The sequence below is a fragment of the Sceloporus occidentalis genome, unplaced genomic scaffold, assembly GCF_023333645.1.
Source record: "Sceloporus occidentalis isolate IW3139 unplaced genomic scaffold, rSceOcc1.0.p SCAF_2, whole genome shotgun sequence".
Taxonomy (NCBI): domain Eukaryota; kingdom Metazoa; phylum Chordata; class Lepidosauria; order Squamata; family Phrynosomatidae; genus Sceloporus; species Sceloporus occidentalis.
Genome location: NW_028316982.1, coordinates 4,831,028 through 4,844,306, shown reverse-complemented (window position 1 = coordinate 4,844,306; position 13,279 = coordinate 4,831,028). Strand labels below are relative to the sequence as shown.

Here is a 13,279-nt window from a genome sequence, read left to right as displayed (position 1 = left end):
TCAGAAAATAGGTGTTTCAGAAAAGACTTGCAGGAAAAGGGTACCTCTTCCATTTTTTCATCTCTCTTCCTCCCTTTCTCTTCACTGACTTGCCTCTGCTACCTTCTGCCTCTCCTCTTTGTTATTTACTTCCAGTAAATGTATGAGGGAAACAAGAATGTCCATGCTGGGGAAAAGAAAAGGGTGGAGGACAAGGAATCTAGCAGAACCTTTGAGACTAACTGGTTTATTTTAGCATGAGCTTTTGTGGATTTCAAGCCACTTCTTCATATAGAATGAAAGGAGAAGGAAATCCAAGAAAGTATTCCTCAGAGCAGTCCTCAAAGCAAACTGCATCCTAACCCAAATACTCATATCCTGGCATGGGTGTTTCTGCATATATTTCATCATTCTCTGATTGCAAAAGTAAACAAACCTCACATTCTCTGACTGACACTGCCCCAATTGGAATTTGGTATAGAATCACAGAACCACAGGTCATAGAACTTTGCACTTTGACAATCTCACTTCTTTTCTCTCTCTCTCTCTTTTAAAGCACTAGCTTCTAATAAACTCTTGGACAGAAATACAAAGATTGTCAACTAGGAGTTCCTGTGGCTGAGAAACAGAAGTTCAAGATAAACCCTCCAGCTCAGAAATAACAAGAAGCAGAAGTACTTACAAAGGTCCCTAAGCTTTGCATCATATAGTCAGCTTCCCAGACTACCCTCTCCTGGGCAAAGATTTCCACTCCTAAGAGTACATGAATAGCTGACTGCTTATTCAAGATCACTGTCCTAAATCTATAGTCTTGGAAATACACTCAAGCTGCCCACAATCTTGTAAACCTGCAAAGACACCATCTTCACTCCCAAGATGGTAAAATTCTAACTGCCTGACACACAAGCAGAGATGGAAGGAATCACTCACTGTCAGAACCCATTTCCTGGTAAGCTGGGTGGAAATGTCGGGTCCTTATCTGTTGCCTCCGGATGCGGATCTTCTGTTTGAGCTCCTGGATCTCTTTGTCGCTGTCCTCCTCCTCCTCTTCCAATTGCCGATTCATCATGTTGCACTTCATCAGCTCAATGGCACCAATGAGTGACTCACAGATACTAAAGTGAGCATTTTCCTGTAGGAAAAGGAAAGATATATTAAGTTTTGAGCAGGGCACAGAATGACCTCAGCTGGAATACTACGTACAGTTCTGGTCACCACAATTCAAGAAAGATGTTGACAAGCTGGAGCATGTCCAGAGGAGGGTGACCAAAATGGTGAAAGGTCTGGAAGCTGCTATGAGGATTGGCTTAAGCAGTTGGGTATGTTTAGCCTGGAAAAGAAAGGTTAAGGGGTGACATGACAGCCATGTTTAAATATCTGAAGGGATGTCATGCTGAGGACAGAACAAGCTTATGTTCTGCTATTTAGAGGTCACCATCAACAATCACCTCCACCAATGTGTAGTCAAAAATTAGTTTGGCTAAGCTCCCTTAAACACAGAAGCTACACAAACCATTTTCTTTATACCACTGACACCCTAAGGGTATTACCAATTTAACTCGCCCTTCAGCTAAATGGAATGACACAGTGTCTAACTTTTCTCTTCCTTATGCAGATCCTTAGAGGTACAGGTTTCTCTTTAAGGCTCCTAGAGATGAGGATATGGTAAGACAGATGGATATAACCAGGGAACTGATGTAAGGTAGTCTGTCTTCCAACTCTTCCCCTTGGCATGAAAGGGACTTTTCTCCCTAAAAACAGGATACTAGACTGACTTTCTCTATTCTTCCACTATCATGTCAAGACATTTTTTTTACTGAAGTAGGCCTCTATGCTGTTGAAGGGTGTTTAATTACCTGCATGCTGGCTCTTATTCTTATGCTTTTAATTTATATGTTATGTTTGCGTCAAGACTTGGCTTTTAATTCTGCAATTTAATATTGTTAATTGCCTGAAGTTATTGTTCTTGTGGAAACGTGGAATATATGCAATAGAGAATTATTTTAGTGAAAAACAGGAACTGGCTTTACGGTGTATGGATTGTTAAAAAAAATTGGTTAGGGCATACCTTTCTTGCAGAAATCCAAAGGGTTTATTTAAGATTGAAGCACTAGGAAGAGCAAAATGTTTTTGACTCCTTCTTTATGCTCGTTTTATATGGGTTCCTTCCTACATGTTAAGATGACCATCCAGTTTCACTCTTTCCAATGCTCACCTTTTCCAAGTCTGCACAGCTGCCAAAATCTTGCTCTGACAAATAACTGATTAGGGACTGGCCTTCTGAGGGCCTCCGGAACATCCCTTCACCGGAATGTAGATGTTGCCCAATATCTGGTGGGTAAAAAATGAAAATGAAAATTCATCTTCAGATTCTGAGAACTTGGTCAAGAGGACTCATAGGACTCAGATAACCAGGAGTAAGATGGCAGAAACCAAGAAAGCTATGGAAAGACATGGGAGGTCTAACAAGTGCTATATTTCTCTGCCATTCTGTAGATCGCCCCAGGCTCTATGGGTTGGGAAAGATGCCATAGCTCTTATCCATAAGCTCTTTTATAGAAAGTCTATAAATGCTTAAACAGGCTGAGTCTCCCTTATCCGAAATACTTGGGATCAGAGGTGTTTTGGATTTTAGAATTTTTTGGATTTCAGAATACCTGTATTTGCATGCAGGTACATAATGAGATATCTTAGAGATGGGATTCAATCTCAACACAAAATTCATTTATGTTTCATATACACCTTATACAAATAGACTGAAGGTAATTTTATACAATGTTTTAAATGATTTTGTACATAAAACAAAATTTGTGAACAGTGAGCTATCTTCAGAAAGCAAAGGCGCCACTATCCCAGTCCCCCACGAAAAAAGTTTTGCTTTTTGGAATATTTCAGATTTTGGAATTCTGCATAAGGGAGACCCAACCTTGTCTACCATGTTGAGCATCAACTCCAAAGGAGAGCTGGGAAGCTGGAGTAAAACAATGTCATCCTACTCACCGAACTCAGAGCCAGGAGTACTGACTTCACCACACTGCACTGAGCTGCCTTTGAACCTAGAAATATCATCACTGGACTCTAGGCATAATACATAAAAGAAAGAAACCATCAGGTGTCATGATGAGAACTAGTCTAGGGAAAACCAAGAGAACTGAATGATGTGAACAAAATGATGCACCGTGGGGGGGTGGGATTAAACCAACAAGGAGGGAATGGGAATATTTGGGCCAATGGAAGTCTAGCAGGAACAGTGGCAGAGATATAGCCACGAAGCACAATTCCAGGGAAATGGAATGGAAATCATGCAGAAAGCTAAAAAGGGTGATATCCCATCTAGCTATAGCTATAGCAGCAAAAGTTGTGCTAGTGAATGTCACTCAAATCTCAGAAAATCAGGTTCAAAATTTCATTGAAATTCACTAGGCACTTCCCATGAAGGTACTGAAGCCCAGATTCCATTTCTGTAAAATGGAATAGAAGCACTCCTCCTCACAGCAGAAGGAATATTGAAACCATTTTGAAGTTGGAACAAGCTTATTTTCTGCTGCTCCAGAGAACAGGACCCAGAGCAATGGATTCAAACTACAAGATAAGAGATTCCACCTCAACATTAGGGGGAACTTCCTGACAGTAAGAGCTGTTTGACAGTGGAACACACTCCCTCACAGATTGTGGTGGAGTCTCCTTCTTTGGAGGGTTTTAAACAGAGGCTGGATGGCCATCTGTTGGGGATGTTTTGATTGTGTATTCCTGCATGGCAGGGGGTTGGACTGGATGTCCCTTATGGACTCTTCCAACTCCATGATTCTATGATGGAAATTTTAGCCTTAGTTTAACTGAGGAGTTCAAGGTACCACTGGCCTTTATAAAGTGGCACCATTATAAATTCACCACATACACATACTCTGGTATTGACCTCCTGTTGAAGCTCTCTCTTCATAGCTTCTTTAGAACTCTGAATTAGATGGATCTGGTCCACAGTGGTGATTCTGCAGCTTCCCATCATCCCACAAAGTTTGCCTTCATCCTACCCTTGCAGAGTAATGGGAGTAAGGCAGACTCTGAGACACAATTACTACGGGGAAGATTCGCAGAACTTGACCTAAACATTGGTTTAAACTTCACCACAATCAATTTTCAAGAACCATAAAGATGCAACTGGACAACTGATGGTTTTGCACTTTATTCCACTTATTGATGGTATGAAGAGAAGTACAAAAAAGGAAATGAAGGATGAGATGGAAGGAAAACGACACATGAAAGAATAAATGTATAGAACATGCAATAGCAAAGAGGAGAGAAGGTAGCAAGACAAACGCTGGTATCAACTCCAATAACTAAAATCAGGGCATGTTATTTTTTTCCCAACACAGACAACACTTCTGTGTAGCACTGATCAATCCAGGTAAGGATGGCCAGTATTTAATATTTTGCACACCGGTCTAAATCCATCAGCTAACAAACTCATAACTTTTTCTCCTCAGGCTAAAAAGGAGCCCTCCCTTGAGCTTGAAGGAGTAGCCTCCCCATAAGAAAAGGCTTTTTGAAGTTGACAGCAGAGTTTTAACAGAGGTTTTTAAGTCATTGTGATAGACAGTGATGTTGGGTGTAGGGTGTGGGTGGTTATCAACATGCTGGGTCCCAAACCTGCTACAGGATCTTCTATTATAATGCTGATGTCTCTGTGCCCTCCTAAGGACATGCAGCAAAGCAGAAAAGAAGGGAATGTTAAGAGAAAGAAAAGAGAGGTGAGTTACTTACCAAGGAGGAGTCCTGCTTGCCCCCCTTTGAGGACAGTGCCTTTCCTCATCCCTTGAAAATGCCTGAAAGGGCTAGCTACCACCCCAACCATGAAATATTCCCACTTCAGGGGGGAGACTGCCAAACATTTTAAGCAGTTTCCTTTCAGAGAATGTAACCCACATCAGATTGACTGAGCCCTTCATCCAGATCTCTGCCACTTCCCCAGCCAATCTCCACTGCCTTTTCCTGTGCCACTTGTACTGGCTGCTGATGCTTCCAGTATTGCCTGTAGGTTCGTGCAGGGATACTGTAAAGAACCATGGTGACCAGGAGGAGATATTATCCTGCAGCCACTGTAGGTGGCATTTGTTTGACACAAGTAATGGCCTCAAAGGCAGCAGCCCAGTCTCTCCTTATAGTAATTTTAGTAATTGAGCTTTAGAGTAGGGGTGGGTAATTGCCAGCTCTCAGTGCTGGCTGCTGACCATAATAAAAATTGATTGATTGAACTTCCAGTCCTTAGTTTAATTCTCAAAACCATTTGCAAGGAATCAGTTCAGACCCCTGGTGAGAAGCAGCTGTTCCTTCTCTAGCCACCCATAAAGCAGCAAGGAGGAGGAGAAAGAAAAGGTGGTGGCAGAAAGAGAAATAAAGAGAAAAGGGCTAGCTTTGCCCACTTTGGCTCTGATGCCACTAACTATGATTTCATGGGGTTTCTGACTTATGGTGACCCTAAGGTAAACCTATCACAAAGTTTTCTTGGCAAGGTTTGTTCAGAGGAGGGGTGCCCTTGCCTTCCGTGGAGCCTGAGAGTGTGACCTGTCCAAGGTCACCCAGTGGGTTTCCATGGCTGAGTGAAGATTCGAACACTGGTCTCCAGAGTGGTAGTCCAAAATTCAAACCACATCGCCATGCTGGCTCTTGTTTGCAGTAGCACCTACTAAAGAGCAGCAGGGATTACAAAGGCTTTATCCAGAAGCCCTTTTGCCTATCTTACCATTCAATTTCCCAGAGGCCACGTTGGTGTCCGAGTGGGAGCGCATGTGGCTCCTCCTGAGTGTCCCTTTAGGAGCCAATGTCTGTCCCTCTGAGAAGCTGGACCTGCGCAAGAGGCTGGTTCCCCGCGAGCTGCTGCTGCCACCACTTGCTCCCTGCTCCCTCAAGGAGGAGGGAGACTCCCGCTTCTGAGAGCTGCTGGATGAAAACAGATTGGAGGTGCTACTCCCAATACTGTTGGTGGTGGCTGTGCTGGTTTCACTTGGGCTGTCATAAGAGCGACTCTGCCGGCCCAGGTTCCCAATGGCCAGGTATTCCGGCCCATCTGTGTCATCCAGGCTCCTTGCCCAGGGGTCATCATTTGGGTTAGATGAGGTGCTGGCACTCATCTCACCAGTTGGGGAGGAGTCTTTTGGGCAAGAGACAGTGAGCTGTGGAATAGGGGCAGTCAGGCGTTGGGGGGACCTGCCCTCCGGCTGCCAGTGAGACGAGGCACACGGGGCATTTTCCTGAGGCTGGCTGGAGTTACTGCAAACCAAAGTGCTTGATAGCCTCCTGTCTGGAAAGAAGCAAGGAAAAGAAGAAAGTTAGACTCTTCAGATTTAACAAGACCTACAAGAGATGAATTCAACTATAGTAAACTCATGAGCAGGTTCTCTCAGGAATCGACACACTCACATCTAGTAGTGGAAAGATGGAGACTGTAGGGGTAACACTCAGGCTACCACCAGGGCAGAAGTGGGTTACAACCCCCCCCCCCCCCCACGTAAAAAGTATATTTTCAACTTAGTATGCTACGATTAGATTCAATGCTGCCTTCAGATTCCCACATGGCTTTTCTAGACTCCTATTCTAGCAAATGAGATCACAAACTGTTATATATAGACTCTCTTAAAGCCTACCTTCACATTGTTAGGGGGTAAAAATATCCTTTTCTATTTAAGAGAAGAACATGGATATTTTTCATATTCTAAATTTATTTCCATGTCTACAAGGTGTGTCTTGGAAACGTGTGCAGTTCTGCCAATGTCACTGCAGTGGAAAACAAGCCATCTGAACCCTAATGTGGCAGCTCTTTCTTCATCTGTGTGGTTTCCAACTGCCCAGAGGAAGATGAATATCCACAACGGAATATTGACCTGCCTCACACAAAAAAAAGCACTACTGGATCAGAGTGGTAGTTGATCTATCCCACTATCCTGTTTCTAACAGTGGACAACCAGATGCTTCCATGAAGTATGCAAGGAGGGCTCAAAAGTTAACAATGAACCTCCTTTGTTCCCTCCACTCCACAGCAACTAGTGTTTAGAGAAACAGTGCCACTGAAGTGTTACTCAGGAAGACACAAACAACAGCCATAATTTTAGACATGAACTCTGTAAGCCAGCAGTTCAAAAACAGAAGGCAGGGAAACTTTGCTCTAAGCACAGAGAAACAAACCTTGTGTTGCTTACCTTGGATACTGGCAGCAGCTGTGTTAACACCTGAGAAGGAGCCAAAATAACGCTGGGCTGTGCATTCAGCAGGAGGGGTACATATGGAACCAGAAAGTGCCGTGAGGCTTCGGCTCTTCGTTATAGGCATGGAAACCTCACTTTTTCTGGCGAACTGAAAGGAAGGAGGAATTAATGAGCCAATAGCACAAAGGAAAACAGAGGTACAGAATCAGAGACAGAAAGTACCCAGGGAGTTGTCTACATTCAGGGAAGGCTTTCCATGATAACTTGTTTAGATAGGAATTCCAGACCATTCATGGTGTGTGCACTGCAAAAGATTCTGGTATATGGCTGAGGGATACTGGCATATCTGCTGTGCCTCATCAACAAAATATGACAGCCAGATTGATCACAGGAACTTCTAGGAATGACCATATAACACCGGTCTTGAAGTCCCTGCACTGGCTGCCTATTAGTTTCTGGGCAAAGTACAAGGTGTTGGTGATTACCTTTAAAGCCCTACATGGCTTGGGCCCAGAGTACTTGAGGGAACGCCTTCTTCCCTATGGTCCGTCCCTCTGGAAGAAATCTACTACAGCCAAAAAAAATCTAGGCTAACATCAGTTTCCCAGAGGGCCTTCTCTACCACTGCTCCTAAACTATGGAACGACTGCCGGAGGAGATCCGTCACATTTCCACTCTGACAGCTTTTAAGAAAGCACTCAAGACAGATCTCTTCCAGCAGGCCTTTCCAACTTAGTTACCCTCCCCAGATATAGAGATATTGTCCCCTCATTTGTCTATTCTTCCTCACCTATGTTTCTGCCTTTTTTAAAAATGCTTTTAATGCTTTTAATGTTTTTTTACACTATTATTGTTTAATTCTGTTTTAGTACTGGGTATGGGGGGGGGGGGGCGGTAGGTCTAGGGTTTGATTTTTAACTCTATTGTAATTGATGTATTTTATTGTTGTAACCTGCCCGGATTCTTCGTGATTGGGTGGGCTATAAATAAATTATTATTATTATTATTATTATTATTATTATTATTATTATTATTAAACACAGTTGTCTCATGTGAACTGAATGTACCTGAGAAAGTGCTCAACAACCTCCTGCAATTCTGCAACAGAAGGAAAGATGGGAAATGGCTGCCAAACTGTCTTTCAGAGAATTCTGTGATCCATTTTTGCTCTTTTATTTAGGTTCTGTCAGTACAAAAATTACTAATTAAATCCAACTGCCACCTCATGGTTATACATCTAAAGTAGCCTGGCAGAGACCGGCTTGAACTTCTTTTACATATTTGGAGGAAGGCGAATTGCCTCTTATCCTATCCACAGCAGGGATGATGAAAAAAGATTTCCCTCTTCTTTCTGAAAGTGGGATTAGAAAGCTATTTATCCAGGAGAGATTCTCAAATAGCTTGAGATAATTGGAGCAAGTGCTCTGTGTTTCTACCTATGTGATGAATGCTGCAGCCTATCTATAGATACAGCCAGCTGAGAGATTCTGTCTTGACTGCTGTTTTGCAGTTCTGCTGCAATTGCATTTAGCATCTAAGTTCTGGGGTCAAGTAATCAAGGCATATATTTAAAAAGGCCTTTGTTTGCTCCTAAATGAGGCACTTTGTGAAGGACAACAGCAAAGTAATGGCAAAAGGAAGGAAAGGACAAGGGCCAGATAAAAAAAGATACAAATCAAGAAGAAATTAGATGGCCCCCACTCACCATGGATGTATCTATTTGAGCTAACAGCCGAGGATTGTTCTGTTCCACAGCCTCTAAGCATTGCAGCATGACTGTGACATGGGCATCACTGAGCAGAAAAGCTGAGTCTGTGAAAGGAAGAGGGAAGAAAATGAGGGAACTGAGATTCAAACAGCCTATTGCTCTTTTGTTTGTTGGTTCACATCATACATAATGTTTGCATTTCCATTGCCTATGGGCTTTGTAACAGGGAACTGGGATGGGATGTGGGTGAGAAGTAATCTAAAGGCTTCCAGACAGAAGATGGGGACTTAATATGTACTTTGTTTTTTGCCCTGACATGCACACAGAAATGCTAAAAATAAACAGTATGTAGTAAAAACTAAGAATATAAAGATGTTAAAAAATAAAATAGCAGAATGACCTCATAACTGACAAAGCCAATGATCAAAAAGCTAAACCAAATTAATATACAAAGGGATCTTCTAGCACTTTTCAGGCTAATTGTGCAAAAAAAGTTGTAGCATAAGCTTTCGTAGACCAGGTTGATTTCCTCAAATGCTAGGAGTGAACTCCTAGTTTATACACACACACTGTTGTTGTACATTTGAATGTAATAATAATAAACTTTAAAATAAAAAAATGATAGGAGTGAACTACGACAGTGATTTCCAAACTTTTTTCTTCCAGGGGTTTTGGACTTCAACACCCACAAGCCTCAGACAGCTGGGCCACCAGTCAGTAATTCTGGGAGCTGAATTCCAAAACATCTAGAGGACCAATGACCAGAAATCATTGGTCTAAGACAAGGGATAGGCAACCCTTTTGAGCCGGGGGCCAGGTTGCTGTCCCTCAGACAACTGGGGGGCCAAAGCCAAAAAATAAATAATTAAATAAGTTTTAAAAAATTAAATAAATGAATAAACTGGGACAAATGTAGGACAAAATTTTGAAATGGAGGGCACTTTTTAAATAAAAACGGAGGACACGCGAAAAAAATTGCTGATTTTTAAAAATATATTAAGATACATGCATGTTTCTGAGGCTTCTATAGACAATTGCCTCACCATGCCCCTCGCGCGAGACGCCAAAGGCCCTGGCGGCAATCAGCGGCAGGACCGGGCTGGGGCCGGTCCCAAGGCCTCGCCGGGCCGCATCCGGCCCGCGGGCCGCAGGTTGCCTACCCCTGGTCTAAGAAGACAATGAGAAAACACTGGCGTTCCAGTGAGCTACAAGTGAGTTCTACGCCTGTGAGGCAGTCTCCAAAAGGTCCTCTGTGTATCTCCATGTTGACATGACATATGAAAAGTTAAGCAGGGCCATTTGCAGTTAAATGCAGTCTGTAAAGGAAGCGGCCAAGTTAAAGGCATTTGGGCCAAGATACTTCCTCTGTTCTAGCTTTAGCAACAGTGCTGCCTACTTCTCCACTGTGTACCTATTTAGCTGCTCTCAGTTTTACAAAGTTGTTTACCTTAGAGGCAAGTCTCTGAATAAGCATACTTGTGGCACAAATTACAGATATGTATAGAAATGCAATTTTTTCTTTAAAAAAATCTTAACAAACTTCGTGCCAGCATAGCTACTTTTGAAGGAAACAGCATTTGGTGTGTTATTTAAGAGCTGCATCATAAACATGGACACCCCACATCTCAAAAGAATAGTTGCACAACAGCCTCTGCAGCCGTATTATGGAAACAAAAGCCTCTCAGATATCAACCTTCAGACTACATCAGTTGGAACAGGGAAACACCACCACCCCCGCCATCATAGTACAAGCTTTAAACACTTAAGGCTTTGTACTCTGAAAATTAACAGGCTATGGTCATAAGCATGAGAGCCAGCCTGGAGTACTGGTTTGAGTGCTGGACTATGACTCTGGAGATCAGAGTCTGATTCCTGGCTCAAGCATAAAAACCCACTAGGTGACCTTGGGCAAGTTATACTTTCTTGCCCTCAGAGGATGGCAATGGCAAACCCCTTCTGAAGAAACTTGCCAAGAAAACCCTATTAGGGTTGCCATAAGTAAAAAATGGTTTGGAGGCACACAATGACAAACCATAAGCATACTCAGGCTGGATTAAAAGAACTCAACAAGGAGATAAGAATGCAACCCAAAGGAAAGGGACACTGCTGGCTACCACACCTCTGGTGCCCTGACAGATGCATGGATCTATTAGGTCTTTGAGATCATTTGGAGAGGTATTCCTGGTGATGCCACTCACTCATGAAATTAACTCTGCAGTTGTTAGGAGCAGGATATTTAGCATAGCGGCATAGAAGTCATCCTGACAGTACAGTAAAAGCCTACAAACATAAAAGTCTTAAAAGTAATGCTTTAACTAGCATGTTGTTGTTTTTCTGAAGAACTTGGACTCTCCCCAAGGCAAAGCCAACAATTATGGGATGCATTTCCCAGAGAAGCTCCGTAGCTTGTCCCTCCAGTTTTAAGCAATTATGATCTACCAGCCAAACCCTTCCTCTGAGTTCCTAGTGAAGCCCTTCCTGGAACTAATACATATAAAATATTTCAGAAATCAAGAATTCTGGTTATTAAAAACCACTGTACTTATAGATACCTGCCAGCGTTTAAAGCAAGTGGGAGAGGGTGTTAATGGTAATGTCTGGAAAAGAGAATGTAATTTAGGGGGTAAGGACATTTTAATAAGAGAATGTATCTTTAATTTTTGATTCATCAAAAATCTTTCTTTCAGTTGTCTATAAGCAAACCAGTTACAGGAGGGACCCTCTTCCCACAATTCTTCTTGAGTTTTCATTATTCTCTTTCCTTGTTTTCCTTCGTAATATCTGCATATGTAACCCAATGATTCTCACCAAGTTCTTCTCTTGTGAATATCCATCCCCTCATTAGACGATGCCCATACTGGAATTTCTGGACACCATCTTAATTTATATTTTTTCCCAGATTCCTGGTTTTTATGCTTGAGCCAAGTGCTTTCCTAATTATATGATTTTTAAAATTATTATCCAATTTTACCTTTTCATAGAATAGGTACCCATGAAATCCAAATTTTAATTCAGTCCTTTCCAAATTTATTGTTCTTTTATTTTCTAATCTTATCCAATCTGATAGCCAATCTAAAGCACATGCATAGTAATACCATTTTAAATTCGGTACTGCTAAACTTCCTTTCTCTATTGAATCCTGCAAAACTTTCATTTTTACTCAAGGTTTTTTGTTGTTCCAGATAAAACTGGATATATCTTTTTCCCATTTTTTAAATGGTTCGTCATTAACAAATATGGGGAGATTTTGGGGAAAGGAAGATAATTTTTGGTAAAACTGACATCTTGATTGTGGCTGTTTTTCCCATCCATGATATATTTAAATTTTGCCATCTTTTTAAATCTTTTAAAATCTCCTCCAAACCTCCTCCCGTGAGCACAAACACAGGGGCGTTTTCAAGGACAGTTTGTTTTCCCAATTCTGGAAGCCTTATTAATTCTTCTGTAAAGCTTAGTGATAAGAGAATGTATCCTGAAAAGGATAGCTGGCAGCATTTCCCTGCTTCCAATTTCTCCTTCTTCCATGTATTTAGTAACAGGCCCATAGTTATTAGATATCAGTTGGGAGTACAGTATTAATTTGTATTAATATCTTGGTTTGTTAGTCAAATATATTCAACCCATCCACGGATAAAATGAAAACCAGATAAACCATATGAAATATGATAAATAATGAACTTAATAAAAAGACAGAAAGAAGAAAAGGAAATCTGATAACTTCTAAATAATAAATAAAGTAGTTATAACATAATAATAATAATAATAATAATAATAATAATAATAATAATAATAATAATATATTTATACCCCGCTCTTCAGCCAAAAGGCTATCAGAGCGGCTTACAGTTTGTTATGTGGCAGTATCAGGCTGCAAAAGAAAACCCCATTTGGCGTTTCCTCTGCCTGAATGGTTTCCATCTCAGGTGATCATTATAAGAAGTACAGTACTATGCTACTTTAGGAATTAGTCCCCAAGTCTGCTTCTCTTTCTTCTTTCTACTTCAACCCCTTTTCCTTTTGTGCTGTGTTTTTTAGACTAGCTTGCAGCCAGGGCCTGTTTTGTTTTTATTGATTTTAAGCAAGGTAACTTGGGAGATTTTTGACTGGAGTGCTATAAAACATGTTTTAAATTGTAAGCCTGAGGGCAGGGAACCGTCTAATTAAAAATAATAATAATTGTAAGCTGCTCTGAGAGCCTTTAGGGCTGAAGGGTGGGGTATAAATACCATAAATAAAATAAAATAAATAACAATTGGTGATGAAAACATGTCTCTTGTTCACATGATGTTTCCATACAACAATTTTTTCCCTACTGAGACTATAGCTTGAAACTAGATCCAGATCATCTCAGCCAATCAGAAAGGAAGATCCTCTCTCACAATTATGCAAACAG

The 13,279-nt window shown here is 41.4% G+C and overlaps 1 protein-coding gene across 6 annotated transcripts in view; it reads right to left on the bottom strand.

The window, feature by feature from the left end:
• Positions 1 to 13,279, bottom strand: part of RUBCN (rubicon autophagy regulator) — a 54,150-nt gene that overhangs the window by 24,169 nt on the left and 16,702 nt on the right. For 5 of the 6 annotated variants that reach the window (XM_089508635.1, XM_089508634.1, XM_089508637.1 and 2 more), the window contains 6 exons: positions 8,884 to 8,990; positions 7,173 to 7,326; positions 5,720 to 6,277; positions 2,980 to 3,057; positions 2,195 to 2,310; positions 910 to 1,111 (listed from right to left, as the gene is read on the bottom strand). In XM_089508635.1, the coding sequence (XP_089364761.1) occupies positions 910 to 1,111; positions 2,195 to 2,310; positions 2,980 to 3,057; positions 5,720 to 6,277; positions 7,173 to 7,326; positions 8,884 to 8,990 (1,215 nt within the window). Of the gene's footprint in view, positions 1 to 909; positions 1,112 to 2,194; positions 2,311 to 2,979; positions 3,058 to 4,626; positions 4,672 to 5,719; positions 6,278 to 7,172; positions 7,327 to 8,883; positions 8,991 to 13,279 lie in introns of all 6 variants that reach the window. The other variant, XM_089508638.1, reaches the window with a different exon arrangement.